The sequence below is a fragment of the Odontesthes bonariensis genome, chromosome 23 (assembly GCF_027942865.1).
Source record: "Odontesthes bonariensis isolate fOdoBon6 chromosome 23, fOdoBon6.hap1, whole genome shotgun sequence".
NCBI classification, from domain to species: Eukaryota; Metazoa; Chordata; class Actinopteri; order Atheriniformes; family Atherinopsidae; genus Odontesthes; species Odontesthes bonariensis.
This window is the reverse complement of record NC_134528.1, coordinates 9,354,115-9,377,015: the sequence shown is the minus strand read 5'-3', so window position 1 is coordinate 9,377,015 and position 22,901 is coordinate 9,354,115. Positions and strand designations below refer to the sequence as shown.

Sequence of the window (22,901 nt, the reverse complement as noted above, 5' to 3'; positions counted from 1 at the left end):
CAGACTGTAAGACATTAAAAATGCAGTATGCAGATTACCAGAATTAATGTTTACTGCATTAAATGTGGAACCATGATGAAAAATAATGTATTTTCCAACAGCTAATTAGGGTTCTGAAGGAAAACTGACCAAAGCTGGGAAGTTCCAACCCAAACCGAATGATTCGAGCCATCTAAGTCCCGATTCTACCTTCTTCTGTCATTTGAAAATAGACTGAGTTGACAGTAGAAATTACTGACAGCCAGAGAGTCTAATAAAATATTAATTAGTGAGGCTGAAAGCGGCTCCGGGCACAGAAGAAGAACGAGGAGCAAGGTGACACGTGAAGAAACTGCAGGAGCTTTGACAGGAAATGTAGGAAAAAAATAAAGAACGAATCTGAGGGAATGTTAGCTGTTAGCTTCAAGTTCTCCTGAAGGCAGAAACAAATGCACAATGTGCGACAGGAAGATATCACCCAGAGGCAGCTGCAGACAGGAAAGCTGTGAACAGAGGGGAAGGTGAGGTGAGAAGGCGAGAGACATAGAGGGAGAAACTAACAGGAACGGTGCACCGCCTGCCTCAGAGGACACTGCACCCTTCACGGACTCACTCAGCGCCACCCCTCCCTGCACAGGCTGGGCGTAGGGCCCCACGATCCGTGGGGGGCCCCATTCTGCACGAGGGGACGCATTCTCCGCAAAAAAACGTGCAAAGGATCCGCATCGCTGCCGTGAGGCGCGCAGAGCACCAAGTCAGCCGGAGGCAGGAGAGGGAATAAAAAGAGACGAGTAATCTGACAGCCGCTATGATTGGCAGCACGCAGCATCTGACCAATCAGCAGTCAGATGCAGGGGGAGAGATGGCCTCCAAACGGCGGTGCGAGTCGGGAGCAAGCAACAGTAAGAAAAGGTCTGGAGAAGACGAGGCTCGTGCTTCACTTGAATGTGGGTATGTTGTTGGAATAAAAAAGAAACTGGGACTGCCCGGTCATGAAAGACTGTTCGAAAGAGATACACAACGCCCTACAGGATATCTTCAAATGCGAAATACCCCTCCAAATTAAGACATTGGCTGTGTTCAAAACCGCATACTTCTCCTACTACTCCTACTACTCACACTGACTTTTTTCCCGGATGCATACTAGATTCTCCGAAATGTTGGGTATGCATCATGAGGTTACTACTCATACTCAAACTACCCAAGATGCAACGTAACGTGACGTCGCCGATCGTCATTTCCTGTCAAAGCGGCAGTTTCAAGCTAGCTACAGCGAGGGTAGGTTCACTTCCTGTTTTCAAAACAAAAGCACCAATCGTATCGTAATGGCTTTCCCTATGATAAAAGGCAACGGGTATTTTATTTTGTGAAAATAACCGGAAGTGCGTTGCTCACTGCGGCTAGCTTTAGTAGCGCCGAATTCGTCGGAACGAAATTGTAAATAGCCGGTATTTTGTCAGGTTTTCAACACGTTGGGGATCTAAACGACTACTTTCTCACCTGAAAATGTTTCAAATGTTGCTAAAGTTTACAGAGTTTAGAGCTTAAGCGAAATCAGCTTCAGGCCGGCTGATTTCAGCTCGGGCAGGAGCGAAATGCATTGTGGGTAAACGCTCTGCATACTGTCTGATCGATGAGTATGCAGTATGCAGTATGTAGTATGCAGTATGTAGTATGTAGTATGCGGTTTCGAACACAACTTGTGTTTTTCGGACACATACCTGAGGGATGGCTGAAAAGAGATAAGCACATAAATATCCTGCTAATGGCTTGTAAAAAGAATATTACCAGGAAATGGCTTTCACAAGAGAGCCCAACTGTCAACATATGGCTGGACATCACAATGGACATATATATAAAATGGAGAGAATAACAGCATTTGTTCATCTTAAACTGGAGAAATTCGCCTCATATTGGGAAAACTGGGTCAACTATGTCACGCCCCATAGGCCTGATTTTATTTTTACAAATCAGTAACTATGCCATATAAAAAGGATCACTCCCCACATATTCTTGCGTTTTTTGTTGTTGTTTGGTTCTCTTTTCATCGTTTAGACATAAAACAAAAATACCACTTTGGCATTTAGGACAGACAAGAGATACAAGATGTATGCACATGTACCGGATGTGAATGTTTGTTTCTGAATGTCAATAAAAAATTAATAAATACATTTTAAAAAAATAAATAAAAAAGAACAACTCAGCTGCTGGCCTGCTGATCCTGAGACAGAAGAGAGGATCATTCTGTCCAGATGTGGACTGGAGATTAACTTTTCCAGCGGCCCTGATTATCATTGATTGAATGTCTTGTTAACTGTGTGAATATTCACCTCTGTTGAAAAAGGAGTGGTGGCTATCACAAGCATCAACTCAGAAGTGGCCCAGCAGCTGTCATATGATGACCTCATCTATGACTTTGCAGATGTGCGCATCTGTAAAAGGCTTCTTCCACTGTTCATTGGATTTATTCCCACTAATAAAGGTTGTAAACCTATGTGGCATTTGGTGATACAGTCTTTTTGTAATTGGGGGCCCCAGTTCGGCCCTGAACTCACATATTCCATTTTATAGAAATGTGCAGTGGAATAAAATCGTTCTGAGACACTTTTCCTCTCACTTGTGACCCTGAAAATGCAGCTTTCTCCACAGCTTTACGCTGAAGACTAAACTGTGGGCAAAGCACAGCACCCGCTGAGAATGTGGCAACATGTCCAGACCTTTTCAGAGGGTTGGTTCTCCAAAATAATGAGTAATGCTACTAAAAACATGTAATTTAAAGGTTGATGATTCTCTGTCCGCTTGTGGGTGTCACAGCAGGGAGTCGAAGCTCGAGATGTTTCGTCATCTTTGCCAAATAAAATAGTAGTTAGGGGGAATGTTGGCTGTGGAAGCAGTTCATTCAGATATATCGGCACACCTTTCAGACACTTTGAATCAACAACCATCTATATTCATTGTGTTTCTGTTTTTTTTTTTAATACTTTTTGGGTAGTTTTTGCTGCCTTTAAAGGAATCATGTTGACAGCTGGAGTGACTTTACCTCCAATGAAAGACTGAGCAGCACAGTGGAAGAACAACTGGAAATATAACTAAAATGCACATAGGTTAGATATTAAAGGTGAGGACAGTTTTACTTTGGAACAGCTCAGCACACATTATTTGTAGGACTGGGCAACGATTACAATTTTTAATCTAATTAATCACATGATTTCCCTGATTAATCACGATTAATCACATTTGTACGCAAAATCCAAAAATGAAGCATTTAGTTTTATTTTAAATGTGCTGCCATATGAATGAAAGTGCCATAACATTTGTTGTGCATACACTACATCTTTCTGTAGTTTTTATGTAGAAGCCTCGCTCCACTGTCTGTTTCCTTGAATGACTTGCTGCTATCAGTTGTGTGTTTTGCCTTTAAGTGATATTTTAGACTGGAACTACTACGCTGAGAAGACAATTCAACTTGGCAGTGTTTACAGATGACTTTGGTTCTGTCGACTCCGCCGTCTGGAAGAACTTTCAAATGAAAATGGCCGAGTAAAAGTTCCGTACCCTTCTCCATGTTTGGTGGATCCGCCGATTACTTTCTTTTCCGGTTCCACAGCAGACAGCAACAGACTTTTACAAAATAAAAGCCTGTGAGCAACAGACTTTTACAAAATAAAATAAATAATAAAACCCGCGTTAATGCGCGATAAAATATTTATCGCCGTTAAACAATTAACAAGGTAACGCGATAATAATGAGTTAACTCGCCCAGCCCTAATTATTTGTCTTTTATTCTGTGCCAAATGGCCCACCATGTATATAAAATATAATTTCATTGGACATGCAGCAGTCTGCAGAAACAATTGAGGAAAAATACCCTACAACAGGATTGGTTACATAATGATTTCTAAATAAATAAGTAAAACTATCCAGGTTCGGTTCTATTAAACAACACTGCAATAAGAAATTTAAATGAGCTCAAACCCAAAACTACAAAGTGATTGTTTCATTATCATCTTTAATCTACCATCGGCCACCTGCGCCCTCCTGCTCGCCTCCTCCAGAGCGCACGAGCCAGATCTCCTGATGAGCGGCATCTGATGGTCTCCAAACCTCCACAGCAGGTAACTCGCTGCAGCCAATCCGGGCAGCAGATGAGGGGAAGGATTTGGTGTTTCACGCCCAAAGCACTGAGTGGCAGCTGACGGGGCATTAAAACCCCACGAATCCAGCTCCACACTCGCTCCAACAGACGGATCTACAAGTGCAACCTCTGACCCATCAGACTGTCACCGTACTGACTGCTGGATACTAAATGTTCTCAAAGCCATCATTTAGACTCCCCTGTGTGTCCTTGCTGTGAATGCTGACCTTGTGCCTCCATGGTGCTAATGAAAAGCGCGTCTCAGTGATTAGCGCCATGAACAGATTAGGCCCACGAAAGCTCCACCATTTAGCACATGCATCCACGTATGAGGCAGCACGTCGAGGACAAAAAAAAAAATAGCACGCCACACCTGTAAATGCCTTGTGCTGGGATACACGAGAGAAGTGATAATAATCAGGAGAAGGGGGATAAAGGCAACATGCTGTGAGAGGAAGATGTAATGAGGAGGCAGCCATTAGTCAAACCTGTTGGGAAATATGTTCCTGAGCTCAAACACTGATATGACACTTAATAATAAATCCAATTACAAGTCCAAAACCAGCAGAGCAACATTCCTTCTTACTTTTTTCATTTTCTTGTACCAATAATAATCAGAATCAATGCTTTTTTCCACACTTTATGGCAGAGATACTCATTGCGCGGCTCCTCAAGCTTTAATTGGTGGCTCGCACTCGCATAGTAGCTTATAACAATATGGTAACAATAACAATACATTTTTTCAAATAACATACAGCGAATACTGCACAGTATTAAGTATTTTTATTAAGTATTAATTAAGGCTTAATGGTGTTTCCTAAAGGGGGAACTGTTAAACCTGGCAACGCAGCCCGCTTAAACCACCTCACACTTGAACGCAGAGCACGCTAGCTCCTTTAGCCAGCGCGAGACGCAGGCACAATTTTGATTAAAAAAGGGCAAAAACCAGCACAAAAACCATGCTCATCCTGAATGTCTCACTATGATTACAACAACAAACTACAAATACAACATGAAGAAAGTCAAGCACATGCATGTCAGCTTCCGCTCATCCCAGTATTAAGGTAAATGTGGTCTAAATTGAAAATGTATTGGCTGTGTTGTTTCTTTTTTTGTGGGATGTTTTATTTCCAAAAGGGGACTTTAGTATGTTGGTGTAAAAGTGGCTCTTCCCTTGATTTTGCTCTGCCAATGTGGCTCTTGTGAAAAAAAATAATGAGTATCGCTGCTTTATGGTAAAAGTATGACATTTAAAAAAAAAAGTAATGTCATAACACGGACTTTATTTTAACAATACACACCTGAACCTATTTTTTGAGATGGTTTAGGTGGGTTCAATATTTGCTAAGACGGAGTATAGTCAGTGAAAAATGTGCTCTAGTGAATGGAAATGGATGCACAGTACTTCAGAGACGAGCATTTCCCTTTCCGTAGCATCTCTGTAAACAAGCCTCCATTCATTAAAACTGACAGATTAATTCAGAAAAAGAGCGGAGAAGAATTTCTCTGCAAAGGAACAACGCTTTGAGATGAGACACCAGACTGCATCCCCTCCCCTTCCGTCTTCTCTGAGCAACATGTGTGCCGGTGCGTTTGGAAGTGTGCCTTCTGTGGCAGCTATGAGTCACAACACGTGTGATGTGCATTAACTGTCCACACGCCTCATCTCATGAGTGGGAAAACCAACAAACTGAACATGTCTCAAGATTGTGTGCGATGCAGGCAGACAGCAGAGCAAAGACAGACGGTAGCATCACTCAGGATATGAACACAGCTGCAGACACACACAACAGATCGTGTTACATCAGCATCTCCTGGAACTGATCTGTGACTCAGTCTCCTCCTACAGTTCCTCTTTCTGTCTCATCTGCTCATCGCAGATCTTATCTAACGTACGTTCAAAGCTACGGTTTGTGGTTTGATGGAAGTATACACCAAACATGTGCTACATCACGCCTGTAGAATCTGTTCTGTTTGACGTGATATTCAACAGGGACCTTTGTACCATCCAGAGCACACTGGACGGCTGTTTTGTGCAGATTTTGCTCCACTATGTCTGACTTTGTGCGGTGTTGTTGCTGGGTATAACTTTCATTTACATTTAAAAGATGCTTTAAGACACTTAAAAGTGAGGAAAAAGCATTAAACTTAAGTGCAGTGAGAAACCCTGTCCTATGTATTCAGTGTTGAAATCATTTTAAATGGATCTAAATACAAGAGGAGAAGGTAACAGAATGCAAGTAAGTGTTTAGGTGTTGTGACAAAAGATGTTCCCGGAACAGACGAGCCTTTCAGAGAATGTTTTAATAGAGGGGGAAGAGAACAATGCCAGAAAATGGTCCTTGGAGAAGCCAAAAGGTTGAGAAGGAGCATGAACCTGGGTCAAAAGCCTCGTTTCCACTGTCAGTACGGTTCGGGTCGGGTCGCTTTGGGGTCAGCTTGCGTTCCCACTGTACAAAGGGGGCCCTCAGGGGTGGGCCGAGTGCGTGCCGAAGCATAAATAGCAGCCATAATTTACCTAACTTACCGCACTTACTCTAGCACTAGTTATGCTCTTAGCTGTTTGGTTATGGAAGGAAATGCACTTATGATTTCTTGTGACTTGAAGTTCTTTTGCCTACTGATGTTGAACACACTTATTGTAAGTCGCTTTGGATAAAAGTTTCTGCAAAATGACCGTAATGTAATGTAATGTAATGTAATGTAATGTAATGTAATAATTTCGAACCACCTCCAGTGTTTTCGGTCCTTGATGCGCCGTTAATCGCTCCGAAGCTTCTGCAGCTTAATGCGACACCGGCTCGCGGTCCGGTTGAAACCACTCTCTCCCATTTCTGCGGCAATCAGCTGGAAAACTTTTCCGTTTGGCACAGCGCCATCGAGCTCCCGCTGCACAGCCTCCTCACCGACACCGGAGAGCAGAGCCTTGAACCGGTCCTGTGTGCTCGGTACCCCAAGCAGAAGGGTAACAGACATGGTAACGGGTTCCATGGGACCGGTACGCTTTGCTGGTAATGGAAACACTGAAATAAGCGAACCGTTCTGAACCGACCCGTACCGGACTGCATAGTGGAAACGGGGCTAAAGATAACCATGGCCTGTCCCCAAGTTGTGTGGCGTCCTCAGTCAGGGATGGCCTGATTTCCTTATGCTGAAAAGTGTCAAGAGACATGACCGCGAGACAGATACAAGCCAGAGATGTCTGGCCATCCAGGTTTCTTCCAAATATTTGCTGGAGACAATCGGGAGATTGGACTGAAGACAAGTTTCGGTGCAATCTGTTGGTTTCCTTAGCTAGGAAATAGTTTTTGAATTGGTGCTATATGAATGAATTGGATTATTTTGTAAATAATTATGATTACAATGAATTGAATTCCAATTGGCTTGAATTGGACTTTATTATTTAAGTGCCTTGAGATGACATTTGTTGTATTTGGCGCTATATAAATAAAACTGAATTCAATTGAATTTAATTGAATCAAAGAGGCGATTTTAGAGTTGATATCGTGTTGGAAGGAATGTGCTGAAACCACAGGGTCATCTGGCAGGAATGACCGAAGCTGAGTACCATCTGCATAGCTGTGACACAAGAAGACATGCGAACAGGTGACCGGGTGCAAGAGAAGGCGTCCGTGGACTAAAGCCTGGGGTAAGCTGGTGGAGAGAGACTTGAATGCTGATGAACACCCAGCAGAGTGTGATTTGAAGCAGATTCTCATCTTAAGAGAGAACAAATAGAAGGATGGCGTGATTAAAGCTGCAGAGAGGTCTGAGAACAGAGGACTGTGCTGCTCCTCAGCCGCCTTCAGGCCCTCTGTCGCAGACAATCAAGCCGTCTCAGTGGAGTGGCCACTCGTACCGACAGACTGATTTGGATCAAGGCTCACTCAGAAACCTCAGACAGGAAGTGAAGAAGCAAAGCTGGTTGATTGGCTTTTTTGAGCAGAGGTGCACCTGTGCAGCATAACAAATGTTTCCAAAAGCTAATTTAGCTGAAAACAGCCACCTGCTGCTCCTGGAAGGGAGGTTTCTGATGGGGTTTATGGGCTGGAAAAGTAAACCAGTGAGTCTGCAGCCGCTGCATTATGGAGATTCTCTGTCAAACATCATGAACTGTTTATATAGCTCCCTCCCTCTGTGGATCTCTCACCTCTTCTCACATTTAATTCTCAGTTTCTCCCTGTGCACAGCTCCTCTCTTTTCTCTCCGAACCTTCACACTTTTCCCCAGCAACAGACTCAGGGTGAACTTTGGAGGCTTGAGAGCCACAGCGGGTTTTTAAAGTGTGCAGAGCTGGTGCGCAATTTGTCCCCTCAAAGCCTTTAAATTTTCAGAGCTTTCTCAAGAGCTAATTTACATCATGAGTGTGGGTTTGGATGTCTATTTCAGGCCACTCTAAGATACAGTGAAAGCTTATCTTTCCCCCTGTTCTCTGAGTTAGTGACGAATCTTTTTTAGTTTTTAACTACGGTGTGAAACCAGCAGCAAAAACACCTCCAGCAGTCACCCCGACAATGATGCGAAAAACAGGGAAAAGGGCTACATTAATACCACATTTAAAGTAATGTGCTCTACTTCACACCCCGCACAGGCTGTTACAGGTTCAATGAAATGACTACTGACCCCTGACCGGCTCCCAAGAGGAAGGATTTCTGCAAACAATAATTGATACGACAAACAGAATAAAGAACCCGGTTTATCATTCATGAGCAAAGGGACAAAAAACAGGCTAAGAGAAAAATCACCATCATCTGTTAACGTACAATAAGTACATTTAAAAGCTAAAAAAGATGGAAAGGTTGCCACAATTCAGAAAAGTTCGACACATTTGATTTAGAAAATGTTAGGTCGATATTTTAAGATGATCTTCCTCTACATCAAACGGATGAAAGATGAAGACTTGTGTCTAATGAACGCTGGGCTTTCATAAAAATCTACATAAAAAGGTAACACACACAGCATTTATTCCACAAAAAGCGCCCCAGAGATGCACGAAAAACCTCCAAAACAATTCACACTTCCTCCTCGGGAGGGAAAAAGGTCCGTTATGTTAGCGTTGCCTGGCAACAGGCGAACTCCAGAACAGGGAAAAAGGTTTCCTGGCTCTCGCATTGATTCGAGCAGATAGCGGTTCCAGGATGTAACAGCTGGATCGCAGTACATCCAAACCCTCTTTGTCTTTTAAGCTGAGGAGTCCCCCGCAGGAGGAGCAGGTCGGGGGGGCAGGAGCCGAGGAAGTATCGAGCTTCACGAATCGATAAACCCTGCAGCACGGTCTTTACCTCGGCCTTGCTTTACTCACAGTTTCCTTGTCATTAAGCACTATATTCACTCTGTACCTTTACGGGTAACTGTCTGCCTGCTCGGCCTTTCTTTACATCACATGGGAACAGTTTCTGACCCTTTCTGTCGCCTGCTGCTTGGCGTATTTTGAACCACATCTTCCCAGAAACTCGCACACTTATTTGCCACCTGTCAGAGTGTGTTCTCACTGCATCACCATCTCCCCCCTCCCCTTTTCCATGCTCTCCTCTCCGCATGGCCCTCCTCATAAATTTGTAAATATGAATCCTTCACCCCCCCCCCCCCTACCACCTACCACCACCAGCTATTCTAACACAGCAAAGCTCCACATACTCCTATTGGCTGCCAGTGACATCACTTGTGCAAAGTGTTGAGTCAGACTCCCGTGCACTTCTTCTCTGACTCTTGATGCCACCATGTGTGCAGACGGTAAAACTGCAGCAAACCAAAGCACCGAGCAGAAACCCCCCCCACGAACAGCCGCCTGAAACAAGCGTCTGAGAAACGGTGAAACACTGAGCCCAGCTGAGTGACGATAGAGACTTCCACCTCATCTCGGCCATCTGCTCCCAAATCACCGATGTTAGCAAAACACAAGCAATTGGCTTATGTTTAGTCAAGCAAGTCTGGACGGGACCATTAGAGCGAATTAAACTGTAAACTTCCTGATTATTGAAACTAACAGGATCATGTTCGGTCTCATCTCCAGCACCGAGCGCTACTTAATGCACGGTGCAACCCGCCCTCTGCTCCTCTCAGGTTACAGCCAGAACAGGATATTCTCCAGTTTCATAGACTAACACGTGTGATTTAATACAACAAACATGCACTGATATCCCATTTGATCCGTTTTGCTCTTAGCGAGGCGGTTTAAGGGTTTTCAGCCCAGTTTTGTTGTGCGATTGACGTCCTTTACAACAAAGGGAATTCTGCGTTTAATCCTTCCTACCTTGCGGCTGGTGTAGTGGGCGTGCTTGGCCAGCTTGCCGTTGAGTCCTTGGAGGAAAACCTCATCGGTGACTTTGCCCACATTCATACAGGCTTCATCCAGAACTGAGAAGATGCCCTTGTGCTGCAGTTCCACCAGGTCAACAATAATCTGATTGTTGAAGTAATCGATCTAAAAGAAAAAAGGGGCACAAAGGGTTACGGATAGCACTGCGAGCTGGTGAAGATGCACAGGAGGTCATATGAAAAACATTTGAGCCCGAGTCAGGTGTGGCTCTTTTTAGCCTTTTTTTTTTTTGCCTGGAAGAGATTTTTAAGAGTAAAAAAGCTGTTTTTGTAATACTCATTATACCCACAAGAGGATTATGAGAAACCACGATTGAACGTACTAAATAAGACAAAGAAATTCTCTGTAATATCTATAAGAATCCTCATTCCTATTAGCCGTCTTGTAAAATCCTCACATAAATTAAACATATCAATACCTGAGGTATGCAGTCATACCAATGCTATGCATGTATATCATAGAGGTGAATGGACGGGGCTTTATTGGCATCTGAAACATGTAAATGACTGGTAAAAATTCACCAAATGCCACAGGAACACTGCAAACCACATCATATTTCCACAGCAATCAAAAGACGAAACAAAACATTACAAGAGCAATAAGTTAATGACTTTAACTAAACTTTTACAGTCCTGTGAGTCTTTTGGCTCGCTGGCATAATAAGTATATAGGCCAACCACCCCCTGCTGCCACTATGATACCTTTCCATCCAGAAGAAAAACAACAGTAATGATGTGTGACTTGCAGACATGAAATATACGTACTTTGTGTTCAGAATACATGGAGAAATGTAACAGAAGAATCAGTGCTGAGTTAGTTCAAATATGGGGCTGCAGGTGTCTGAATTCAGACCTTTGACCATCCAGTTATCAGGAAACTGTGCACGACTCCCTCTTGTGGGCAAAATGTGTATAAGCACCACAAAAGGAGTAATAAAAAATAGGCCAGACAAATAAAAATGTTTCACTCTTCAAAATGATTTTTGACCTTTTTCCACAGACAGAAAAATGTGTTCCAGCATTTTATTCTATACGAGAAACAGAGAATAAATAATCTGTCGTACGTGTTTCCAAGGGATGCCTTCTCTCTGATACTCCTCCTGTTCCTGCTTCAGCACCAGTTGGATGAACAGCTGCTGCAGCTTTTCGTTACAGTAGTTGATGCAGAATTGTTCAAAACTGCAGCAGAAAAAAAACATGGAATCAACACAAGTCTAAACTTTTCGTGGAAATCAGAGTGAATACTGACACATTCTATCGTAGGTTTTATGGAATAATCCAAAACATCCACACCTGTTGTTCTGGAAAATCTCAAAGCCATAGATGTCCAGCACACCGATGACCGTGTTCTTGCCGTGGACTCTGGCGTCATAGTTTTTCACCTCAATAATGCCGTTGATGCGTCCTACGATCCAGCAGAACAAACGTTCGTACATCGCCTGAGGACACAAAAGGGTTAAACGTTAGTTAACCGCCGACTTGTTTGTGAGCATGTGCCTTACCCGAAGGCAAAGCACAAACACTTAGCAGTAACAAACCACTAACCAGGAGTTAAATGTCAAAATAGTGAGTCAGACTTTTATTCACAGCCTTGCAGCACTGCCTCCATGCATTCCTTCCTCCACGGTCTCCAGCCTGACTGGAGTCAAAACATTGACTTGTGCAAGTGTGAAACGCAGAGCGTAGCAGTGAAAGCACCGCCGAGCACAAAGCAAAGTGTCACAACCTTTCAGGCACCAAGTCACACATGTGCAAGTCTCAAGTAATCTTTTCTTGGTCAAGTCAAGTCAAAGTCAAGTCACCTTATTATTGCAATTTTACCTGCAGAATCTGATCTTAATAAAGTGAAAAGACAAGATATAAGTAACTGTCAGTAAACATCATTGGCCAATGTGTCCAACCTGTCCACCCCGTATCATATCAAGCTAACGTTAGCTAACTACCGACTACGCTAACAGGATAATATTAGCTAATTTGACAAGCTCTTACTGGTCAGAATGGATCTTCAAATGACGAGCAAAGTTCGAAGTTATGCTAGATGCTTAACACTCAAGTCATTCAAGTGATCGTGTCTCAAGTCAAGTCAAGTGCCGAGTCTTTAACTTCCAAGTCCGAGTCGAGTCTCAAGTCTTTTATTTTTTGTCAAGTCAAGTCACAAGTCATCAAAACAGCAACTCGAGTCGACTTGAGTCCAAGTCACAGTGACTTGAGTCCCCATCTCTGCCGGCAAGTCGCTGCAGTGCAGCGCTCGCCAATCAGTAAGGAACAATCTTCTGAGGAGAAACAACCTTAGCGAGAGCGTCCCGGCCGTAGCTGGCCTCCTGCGTCGTGTGCTGCTTTTCGATGACATCTCGACCCGTGGCGACCGTGCGGTAAAGCAGCGCCTTCTCCACGTTCTCCTCCTTGGTGGAGAGCAGCTCTCTGATCACAGACACCAGCTTTGTGTTCTCGATCAGGGTCACGTCACCATCCACTCCGAATGTCAGGTTTCCCTGTGGGAGAGAACCAACAGGGTGGGTATGGGCGGCTCTGTGGTGGGCAACAGTCTGATTAAGGCAATCACAATTTGATCTAAATGGGACCACATTGTGTGCACTAAATATGAGGCTAGAACTGGCAGGTGGCAAAGCTATCCAAGCCTGATGCTGGCTTTAGCTTCATGTTCGATGCAACATGCCAACATTTGCAGTGCTGTCTGCAGATCCAGGGATCTGTTGGGCTTTTTGGAGACTTCTCACAGCACAAAGCATCGTCTTTGGCTAAATTAACGGGGAAGAACTGAAAGAATTGGCAGTTGTTTAAACCACTCGTAGAGGAGGTTTTTAAAAATCAGATGATTTATTTAATTTCAGCTGCGGATATCCACAAACTTTTCCTGCGATGCTCTTAAATAGCTCTTTAAATTTGGACCCCACACACTTAAAGGGGAAGTTCCTTGTTTCTGACATAAAATACGTTCATCTACTCAAACAAAACTGAGGTAATTGTCTTTGGAGCCAAAGAGAAACGACTACAGGTCACCACAGAACTTCAATCTATACACCTAGAAACTACCAACCAGGCCAGAAATCTGGGTGTAGTGATGAACTTGGACCTAAACTTAGAAAAACACATTTAGGCAATAACAAAGTCAGCCTACTATCACCTTAAGAATAAATCAAGGTTAAAAGATCTGATGTGTCAGCAGGATCTGGAAAAACTAGTCCATGCATTCATCTTTAGTCGGCTTGATTACTGTAACAGCATCTTTACAGGTCTACCTAAAAAGTAAATTAGATCTCAGAACTGGGTTTATACTCTACAAGCATGTCATTCATGTATTCTAAACCATTCCGTGATTTGTAGACGAGTAGCAGAACTTTAAAATCTATTCTGTATCTGACCGGGAGCCGATGTGAAGACTTGAGAACTGGGGCGATGTGATCTCTTTGTTCTAGTTAAAACTCTTTTGGGGGAGTCCAGTCAGAAGACCGTTACAGTAGTCAAGTCTGTTGGAGATGAAAGCATCCTAGATAAGGCTTTATCTGTCTTTATTTCACCAATACTTTAAGACAAATGAATGAATGAACGCGTACTATTGCACTGTTAGCTCAGAGCTGCCGTGTTGTTGTTATCCGGGTCTTTCTACACACGCGTCTAGTGCGATGACGTCATCGACGCGCCGCTGCAGCACAGCTCATTCACTCCTGTAAGGACGTCCATCGTACTCAAAGTCTGATAAATATTCTGCCATGTTGCACAAAACTAGCAGCAGCAAACTCTGTGTGAAGTTAGCCGACCGTCACAGAGCACGGAGTGAATGAGCTGTGCTGCAGCAGCGAGTCGATGACGTCATCCCAGTAGACGCGTGTGTAGAAAGCCCCGGATAACAACAACACGGCAGCTCTGAGCTAACAGTGCAATAGTTTGTGTTCATTCATTCATTGGTCTTAAAGTTTTGGTGAAATAAAGACAGATAATGCCCTATTTAGAGGCTGTATTGTCTCTGTTCTCTCCCGTTATATGGATATATGTGGATCTGAGTGATCTAAATATCTTCCGAAGGACGCCGACTTTCACCAAACTGTTATCGGTGAGTAGATGAACAGATTTTATGCCAGAAATAAGGTACAGGTTTGAAAAAAAAAAGCGAACTTCCCCTTGAAATAGCAAAGAGAACTGTGGGCCTTTCATGTCAGGGGTTTAACTGTTCAGGTTCTAATCATTGCCAACCAATGAGCCTCTGGTTCTAATTTCATGGATTAAAGAGATTATCGGGGATCAATCTACTTTCTTTATGCGACTGCTTTATTCTTTAAGCAGATAAAGGTTGAAAATGAAAGGCGCTGCTTCAAAGAGCATCAAACACCCTGCCATTGGCCATATTCTGGGGGCTGAAGTTTTCTTATAATTATATCTTTTATGGCTAGCAATTATAAATCCATGAGAAGGTTTTGGGAAAGGAATAACATTTAAATAAAGGACAATGTGTTCAGTTGGTGCCCTTCCCATTAATGTTCAAGCTTTTAATGTCAAAGTGTGACATTTACCTAAATGGAAGCACAAACCTCCATTTATTCAGAAGAACCACGTTTCTACTCTGTTCAACTTCAGCTAGTTTTCTTCCAAATTTAAAGTTTTCAGGAAACTTTCTTCTGAATAAAACAGACAGAAAAAGAGCCCTGCCAACACCTTGGAAACAATTAAACAATGCATGTGCTCTGCTTTACCCTTAGAGGTAAAAAAAAAATATACAGATGCAGCTTTAAATCCTCATTACATTCATCTGTGATAAGAATAAACTAAGAACGTCCACGGTGGGACACAGCTGGCATCAGAAATGAGCAGGGGTCTGGTGTTGGTGGGCATTACCAGATGCAGGATGGTGGCCAGGATCCTGTAAACAGTCTGAATCTCCTCCCCTGTGAAACCAATCACTTTCATGGCATCAGCAACAGCTTTAAAATCAGCACTGTCGTTGATGCCAGACTGGAAGAAGAAGAAAAGAGATGTTGGAGGCTGATGAAAACAAATCGTATGAAGGACACAACAAACAGAGCAAGAGTGTTGTTTTCCACATTTTTATCCTGTTTCTAAAAATGAAGCAAATATATGTTGCTGTGCAACATTTTGCTCCTTCCTCATCAAGTTCTTGCAGGCAGGATGTCACGTTCTTTAGTTAATTAAATTACAGCGTTATGCCGCTCCGCCATGTCTCACTATAACAACACGAGTATCTGGGACACAGAGGACAAAGCACTACCTCAGCTGTTTGGTAGCATTATGCTCCATGATGTCAGGCACTCAAGTGGTTTGGTTCCTTCTCATTAAGCTCATGCATGAAACAGCAACTCGCAGCAGAGATCTCAACTAAAACACATTTTAGTGACCAATGAAACACTACTTCTGAATGTGATGCTCTGCATTTGTTTCCAAATACATCTGGAAGTCTCGCGCTTCGTTGTGTTCACGGCTGTGCAAACATTCACTCAAGCATCCACACTTTAATGAACACGTACAGAACCAAAAACAGGTTTAACGTGACAGATTACCTTTATATGTCCTCCGACTTTAATGTAATTGTAGGGTTTTGGGTCTTTCTGGATGTGAAGAGAGCGTAAAAGGGAATCTGGAGCTCCTTTTAGCAGCTAGTGATGGGGGGAAAAAAAGATATTTAGTCCTGCAACAGATGTGTCAGTTAACTCACATAATGGGCACGTTTACAAGCTAGATGCATACCAAGATTGCAGTGGATATATAAAATAACCTCACCACTCTGTGGTGACCTCTTTTCCAACACAATGTACTCCTACACGTAGAAACAAGAGGGCTGCTGATGAAATGCTGCATGGATTCAGAATCATGCTGCTAAATGTAGTTCTTTGCAAACTAAAAGGATCCCTGTGAAGGTATCTTTTCACCCAGAGTTATATGTTAAAGGGATAGTTCGCCTCTTTTGACATGAAGCTGTATGACATCCCATATTAGCAATATCATTTATTAAATTTTCTTACCCCCCGCTGCGTCCTCTGAGCCGAGTTCCAGCCTCGTTTTCACAGGACGCGGCAGGGGGTAAGAAAATGTTCATAAATGATGTTGCTAATATGGGATGTCATACAGCTTCATGTCAAAAGAGGCGAACTGTCCCTTTAAGGTCCAATGAACAAGCTAGGGAAGTTTTCTTCCTCATCGAGCATCAGTCGCTGAGAGGTGCTGACTTAATAATCATTTCCATCCGTGTTTACTCGCTTGTAGTATCTTTTTTATCATCTGCCACACCGAAGCGCAGCTTGTTGTGCCAACACCAGCTGCTGATTAGTGGGCAAGAGTTTATCAAACGGAGACGAACGCACAGAAAAACTCAACTCCAAAAGGAAAACCTTAAACAAATGTAATGATTTCATGCAAATGCCCACAGGTGCACACGTATGTTTACCTGGTAGAATGAATGAAAGCTCCGCTCTCCTTCCTGTTGGAAAATTACCCTGGACTGTTTGGAAAGCAGGGGGAAAAAAATTTATCAAATTTTTTTTTTTAAGGCACACGGGTGGTTTATCCTCTTGTTCATCAGCCTGATGCCACCTCACCTTCTCCAGCAGGTAGTTGTTGATGTGACCTCCGATGGGATCTCCCTTGAAGTCAAAGTTGATGTCCATGTATTTGCCAAAGCGGCTGGAGTTGTCATTGCGGTTGGTCTTGGCGTTTCCAAAGGCCTCCAGGACGCAGTTGGATTTAAGCAGCATGTTTTTGACTCTGTGGGTTGGCAGGATGGTGAAGGAAAGGAAAGACTGAGTCAGGCTGCAGTTACTGCACACAGACCAGCATTATTTGCATATATAGAACAGCATCCTTCCACACTGGGTGCAGGTGGTGCAAAGATGTCAGAGACCACTGCTCCATATGTTACGTTTCCGTTTGAATTTAAAAGCAGTACGTTTACGTCATGCCTTGCCTTTCCTGGAAAAGATCATCTGGATGGGAGCACATGTTGCTTTTAAACCTCTGTATGCACCTGTCAGCATTGATGGAGCCTTTCCAGATGTGCAGCCCCCCCCCCCCCCCCATACCATCAGAGATGCAGGCTTTAGAACTGAGAGCTGGTCTCTCTCCTCTTTAGTCTTTGTAGTTTCCAAAAAGTATTAAAAATGTTGGATTTGCTGGACTAGAGAACAGTTTTACATTGCGTCTCAGTCCATTTGAAATGATTTGCATTCATTTATTTTGACTTTGCAGGACAGAGCTTTAAAATTTGTGTATTTGTGGATGTTGCGGTGAACTTCGTTCACACACAGCGATGTCTGGAAGTGTTCCTGAGTCCATGCAGCGATTTAATGTCTGTTTTTAATGCAGAGCTGCCCGAGGGCCTCCAGATCGATCAATTGAATGATCCAATATTAATTTTTGACCATGTCCATATGGCACACAGAGATGTCTCCAGATTATCTGAACGATTTGATGATATTATGTACTAATTTCTGAGCCTTTATCCATTTTACCTCTGAGAGTCTCTGCTTCTCTAAGGTGCTCTTTTTTTATATTTTTCATTATTATATTATTATATATTTTATTACTGTAAATAGTTGCAACATGTTCCTCCAGCTGCTTACTTCTAATATCCCTGACTTTTCCAAACTTTTGTTGCCCTGTCACAACTTTTTTGAGACGTGTTGCTGCCATCATATTCAGGATGAGCTCACATTTTTTATTAAATAATAAAATGTCTCAACTTTAATATTTAATATGTTTACTGTGTTTTATCGTGAAGAAAATATTGGTTTTTGAGATTTATAAATCAATGTTTTCTGTTTTTATTTACACGTTACACAGCATTGTTCTGTTAGACTCGGGGTCTTACAGAATGCTACTGAAGTAAAGAAGATCGGTTAAGGTTTATAACCTCTTGTTTAATCACACCTGTCATGTTTTTTGTATCTAATCTCACAAGTGAAACGTACGTTTTCCACTTTGGACAAAAGCAACAAGTTAGAAGCAATTTAAAGAGATAAGTAAAGTTCAAACTGTCCTCTTACTCCGCTACATTAGGCTACAATGAGCTGGTTACTTCTCTTCTTACCTCTTTGGTATTCTACGCCTCATTATTTTTATCCCCCCGCGTACGCCTCATTTTAATGTTTTATTCTGACAGAGAGAGAGACTTCCGCCAAAGGCTCTACCACCTGACTGTGTTTCACCAATCAGACGTAGCCGTGCAGTCTGGTCACGTGACCATACTCAATCTCAGCGGCGGGACGGGTTAGCTTTACAGTTTACAGTCGTAGCAAACAAACAAAGAAACAGATGAAAAATGTCAGAATCAACGGTGGGAAATGAAGGCGCAGACGAGGCCTCATACTGAAAGCATGTTTACCTTACAAAGAGTGAGAAACAGCAGCTACATTATGTGTCTTCTGTGTCAACCAAAACAAACGCACATTTCAGCAGAAACTCAACATCTCACTTGAGGAAACATGTAGCGGTAAGTTTCCTAAACTCGTTTTCATTGATAGGTGAATGTTTGTTATATATGGGTTACATATGTTTTAAACATTTTTTAAGTCTCTTATTTTTTTATTGAAGTACTTGAATTTACCTGGATTATTTTAATTTAAGCTATTTTGCAATTAATTCATTCATTTTAATTTATTTTATCAATTGGATGAACTCTAATTAGCCTAAAGATGATTATTTAGTATGTTTGTCTGTCTGATTGAATGCTTGTTAACAATAAATCACCCACCTCTGTCCCATCCCATCCATTGGTGTATGAATGTGTGTGAATGAGTAGGAAGCACGTAGTTATGCACAGACTAAGGCGTGCTGTGTGAATGGGTGAATGTGGCGTGTAGTGCAAGAAGCGCTTTGAGTGGTCAGCTGGACAAGAAAAGCGCCATACAAGTACAGTCCATTTACCATTAAAAGCCTTTTAAAGCATCAAATCTCACTTTAATCTGACAATTTGTGGACTTCACATCAAAGCTTGTCTCCTGCTTTCTCCTCAGGGAATTAAAAACACTGAAACATAATCACTTGTTCTGTAATATGGGTCAACAATGGGATTTATCTGCAGGAACAGCACACGCCCTGTTATCTGAGCTGTAACTGTATCTCAACATGACTTCAGAGCCTTAGACTGCTGGCGGGGATAATTCAGGTGATATGACGATGACTTGATAAAGTTGCATGTGTGAGACAGCGCTGCCTGACACCAGAACAAGCTCACCAGTCACTGCAACTAAAATCCAACCAGCAGATCTGTGCGCATCATCTGATGACTAAAGAAATCTCGAGCCTGAGCACAGAAGGGAGTTTGGGATCAACCTTCCGTAAACTTGTAAGTAGATTCCTAACAGCTGCGAAAACAAAAAAAGAACCCCTCCCAAACTGCTAATGTTTTCTCTTTAGACACCAAAGCCCGCGTTAATAACAGCGGCTCACCTCTCAACTTCCGCCCTCTGATTAGGATTGGTGATAGCAGCAATGTACTGCATGATGTACTTGCTGGCCTCGGTCTTTCCTGCTCCACTTTCCCCTGTAACATTGAAAAACAAAAAGAGTTTGATTAAAATGACCATAAATCATTTTGATGACTAACTCTGGGGCGATTTGCATGCCGTGTGGTTTTAAATGGGTGGATATTTCAGTTATTTTCAGCAAACACAAATCAAGCTGGAATGATTTAAACGTATCCCAGCTAATGGACTGGCGGCCATTACAGAGCCATCCACGCTCACACTCACTCCCAGGGTCAACTCGCAGTCATTAATTAACCCGACATGCATGTTTTTGGGCGTAAAGCCTTAAACTCATGACATGATGTCAGGATTTAGAGCATCTCAGTTCCCGTTTTGACCACCGGGTGGTGCTGTTTCCTCTGTGTGTTTTCTCCATGTTGCCACACAGTTTGTGACCACATAAAACATCAGTTTTTCTTTAATAAACAAAAAACAAACAGAGCCATCATTTTTCGATAAACTGAGTAACAAAACCAAACGAGACCCAATTGAACCGATGAATTGGACCTTTTTTTTTTGGATCTTTTTAACGTGTTACTTTTGCACTTTTTTCTGGGCCACGCAGGGGGGCTTCCTGCGTTACCTGAGATGACAATGCAAGTGTCTTTGTTCCTCCTCTTCATGGCTTTGTAGGCAGCATCCGCGATGGCGAAGAGGTGGGGCGGCCTCTCGTACAGCTCGCGGCCTTTGTACTGCTCCACTGTGTCCCGGCCGTATATGTTCATGGCACGGTAAGGGTTGACGGACACCACCACCTCTCCGATGTAGGTGTAAATCCTCCCCTTCTCAAACCTGTAAAGGCATAAAAGTGGCATTTAGAAACAGGATCATAAAGAAGAAACTCCTTGCAGTAACAGTCAGTAATATATCGCTTTGTTTTCAGCGTTTGGCAAAGTTAATCCCAACGACCACGACAGCAAGCGAATTAATGGGGAAGAAAAGCTACGGATGTCCTGAGAATCACAGGAAAAGTAAATCATTACTTTTATTTACAGGATTAAAACTTTTCTCAAGATAAATAGGATTTAGAAACAAAAGTATTTTCACTACTTTTATCGCTTTATGGGGAGCTAAACATTAGCCCGTATCTGTGTGAGAAGGCTATAAAAATGGTTAAATATTTGCCATTGAGTTTTGAACCGGATCCCTGATGCAGGTGAGGGGGGGGGGGGGCAGAGTTAGACCGTGGAGCTGCTCATCTGATGCGTACAGGTCACATCTGGTCTGTGCACATCTGTCCGTCTTGTTAATTCAAAGATGGACCCAAAGATTCGGTGTATGCTGTTATGCATCCAACTGTGCCGGGGGCCATTCTTCCCAAAATAAATCTGGATTTCCTGGATTAATAATTTCTTCTTTCTGCTGCTTGACTCAGAAAATGTAGAGGAGCTCAAATCAAACTGAAGTGAATGGCCTCTCCTCCACCAGCACCAACCTTATTCATTTCATTTTTCACATATTTTGCTTGATTATTTCTTGCATCAGCAGTTTATTCGCTAGTTTACCTGCAGTAGTTTTGTAGCCCCTCTCGGTTAACATCCACCAGTTATTAGCTTGATGCTGCGAGTACATTTTGAATTAGGATTTTTGAAAAGCATCAGTTTTATGGCCAGATTAAGCGACTGTAACTGGTAGGAACTCTGCTGCTCCTCTGTTCCGTGATGTCAGCATATTGGCGCGTAATGCTAAGCAACGACGAATGAATGAAATCGGTAAATCTGCCGAATGTGCTGCTCATTAACAAGCAGACGGCTGCTAATTTACACTCTTTTCCTCTGTGTTATCTTTACCTCGTCAATGATTAATGACAGAATAAACCTTTATCGCTCTGAGAGATCCTCTTTGAGATGATAATCTCCTCATTTCACCTCCATTTCCCCTTTTTTGAGCCAGATAAAGAAGAACATCAGACCTCATGTCAGAACGAAGTGAGCTTTGGGTTAGGGGTTAGGAGAAAAACAGAAAAGAAATGGACGTTCTCTTAGCCTTTGCCTTTGATTTATATTCAATTCAAATCATTTTTATTTATATAGCGCCAAATATATCAAATGTCATCTCAAGGCACTTAGATAAGAAAGTCCAATTCAAGCCAATTGGAATTCAATTCATTGTAATCATAATAACATAATTTATATGCATGTTCATTCTGAGTTGAACATTCACTGTTAATAACAACAGAAAATCTGGAGTATTTAGCACAAATGTCAGTGTTTCCAATAAGTTTGTGGGCGTCTTTTGTGTTCCTACTCTGCATGACAGTGACCTGGAGCACAGGTCCAGTCTAAAAAAGGTTTTTCCAGTTTGCAGTGGAACAAAGTCTGGAGTCAGCCTTGAGTCGTGGTTACGTGTTCCACAGTTAGCGAGTCAGTGAATCTGGTCTGAACAAACAGCAGCGACATGTTCACCTATAATGTGATCTGTGTGGTTTCTGCTCAGCAGCCATGTTGAATTAATCAAACAGGATTAGAGATTATTATGAAGTGGATACATATGTCATCATTTAGGGTCCAAACACACTGATAAACTTGTACAGTGAACCTACGAAACCGTCTCACTCTCTGGATCTAACTCCCAATCTTTCCAACTCTGTGCTTCTCTGTGCACGAGGCCGCCCGCCCGCCTGCCTGCCTGACTTCCTTCCTCTACAAACACGACGAGCATCCCGGTTTCTCTCCACAGAAGAATGGTCTCTTTCTTCACAGCTGCCAAACCTCCGCTGCAGCCTTTGGAACAAGAAATCATATCATGGCAGAACGCTCCTCGCAGCTCGGTGTAAAGTTTCTGTGATTGGGCCCGATGAACAAAACCAAGCCAAATGTTGATGTCATGTTTTCAGGACTAAACGCTGACTCACGTTGTGCTCTGATGTTGTTGCAGTGAGCTCATCTGTTATCGCACAGGTCTTTGACCATCAACCCGACCATTATGGCTCAGGACACTCCTCCTTTAACCGACTCTTTAAATAGATACGAGCCTCG

The 22,901-nt window shown here is 42.7% G+C and overlaps 1 protein-coding gene across 2 annotated transcripts in view; it reads right to left on the bottom strand.

Moving 5' to 3' along the window:
• Positions 1-22,901, bottom strand: part of myo1d (myosin 1D) — a 138,298-nt gene that overhangs the window by 91,045 nt on the left and 24,352 nt on the right. For both annotated transcript variants that reach the window (XM_075456739.1, XM_075456740.1), the window contains exons 2-11: positions 20,507-20,715; positions 19,847-19,940; positions 16,999-17,164; positions 16,848-16,901; positions 15,964-16,059; positions 15,284-15,400; positions 12,721-12,924; positions 11,726-11,871; positions 11,497-11,611; positions 10,368-10,538 (exon numbers count right to left, since the gene is read on the bottom strand). In XM_075456739.1, the coding sequence (XP_075312854.1) occupies positions 10,368-10,538; positions 11,497-11,611; positions 11,726-11,871; positions 12,721-12,924; positions 15,284-15,400; positions 15,964-16,059; positions 16,848-16,901; positions 16,999-17,164; positions 19,847-19,940; positions 20,507-20,715 (1,372 nt within the window). The remainder of the gene's footprint in view (positions 1-10,367; positions 10,539-11,496; positions 11,612-11,725; positions 11,872-12,720; positions 12,925-15,283; positions 15,401-15,963; positions 16,060-16,847; positions 16,902-16,998; positions 17,165-19,846; positions 19,941-20,506; positions 20,716-22,901) is intronic.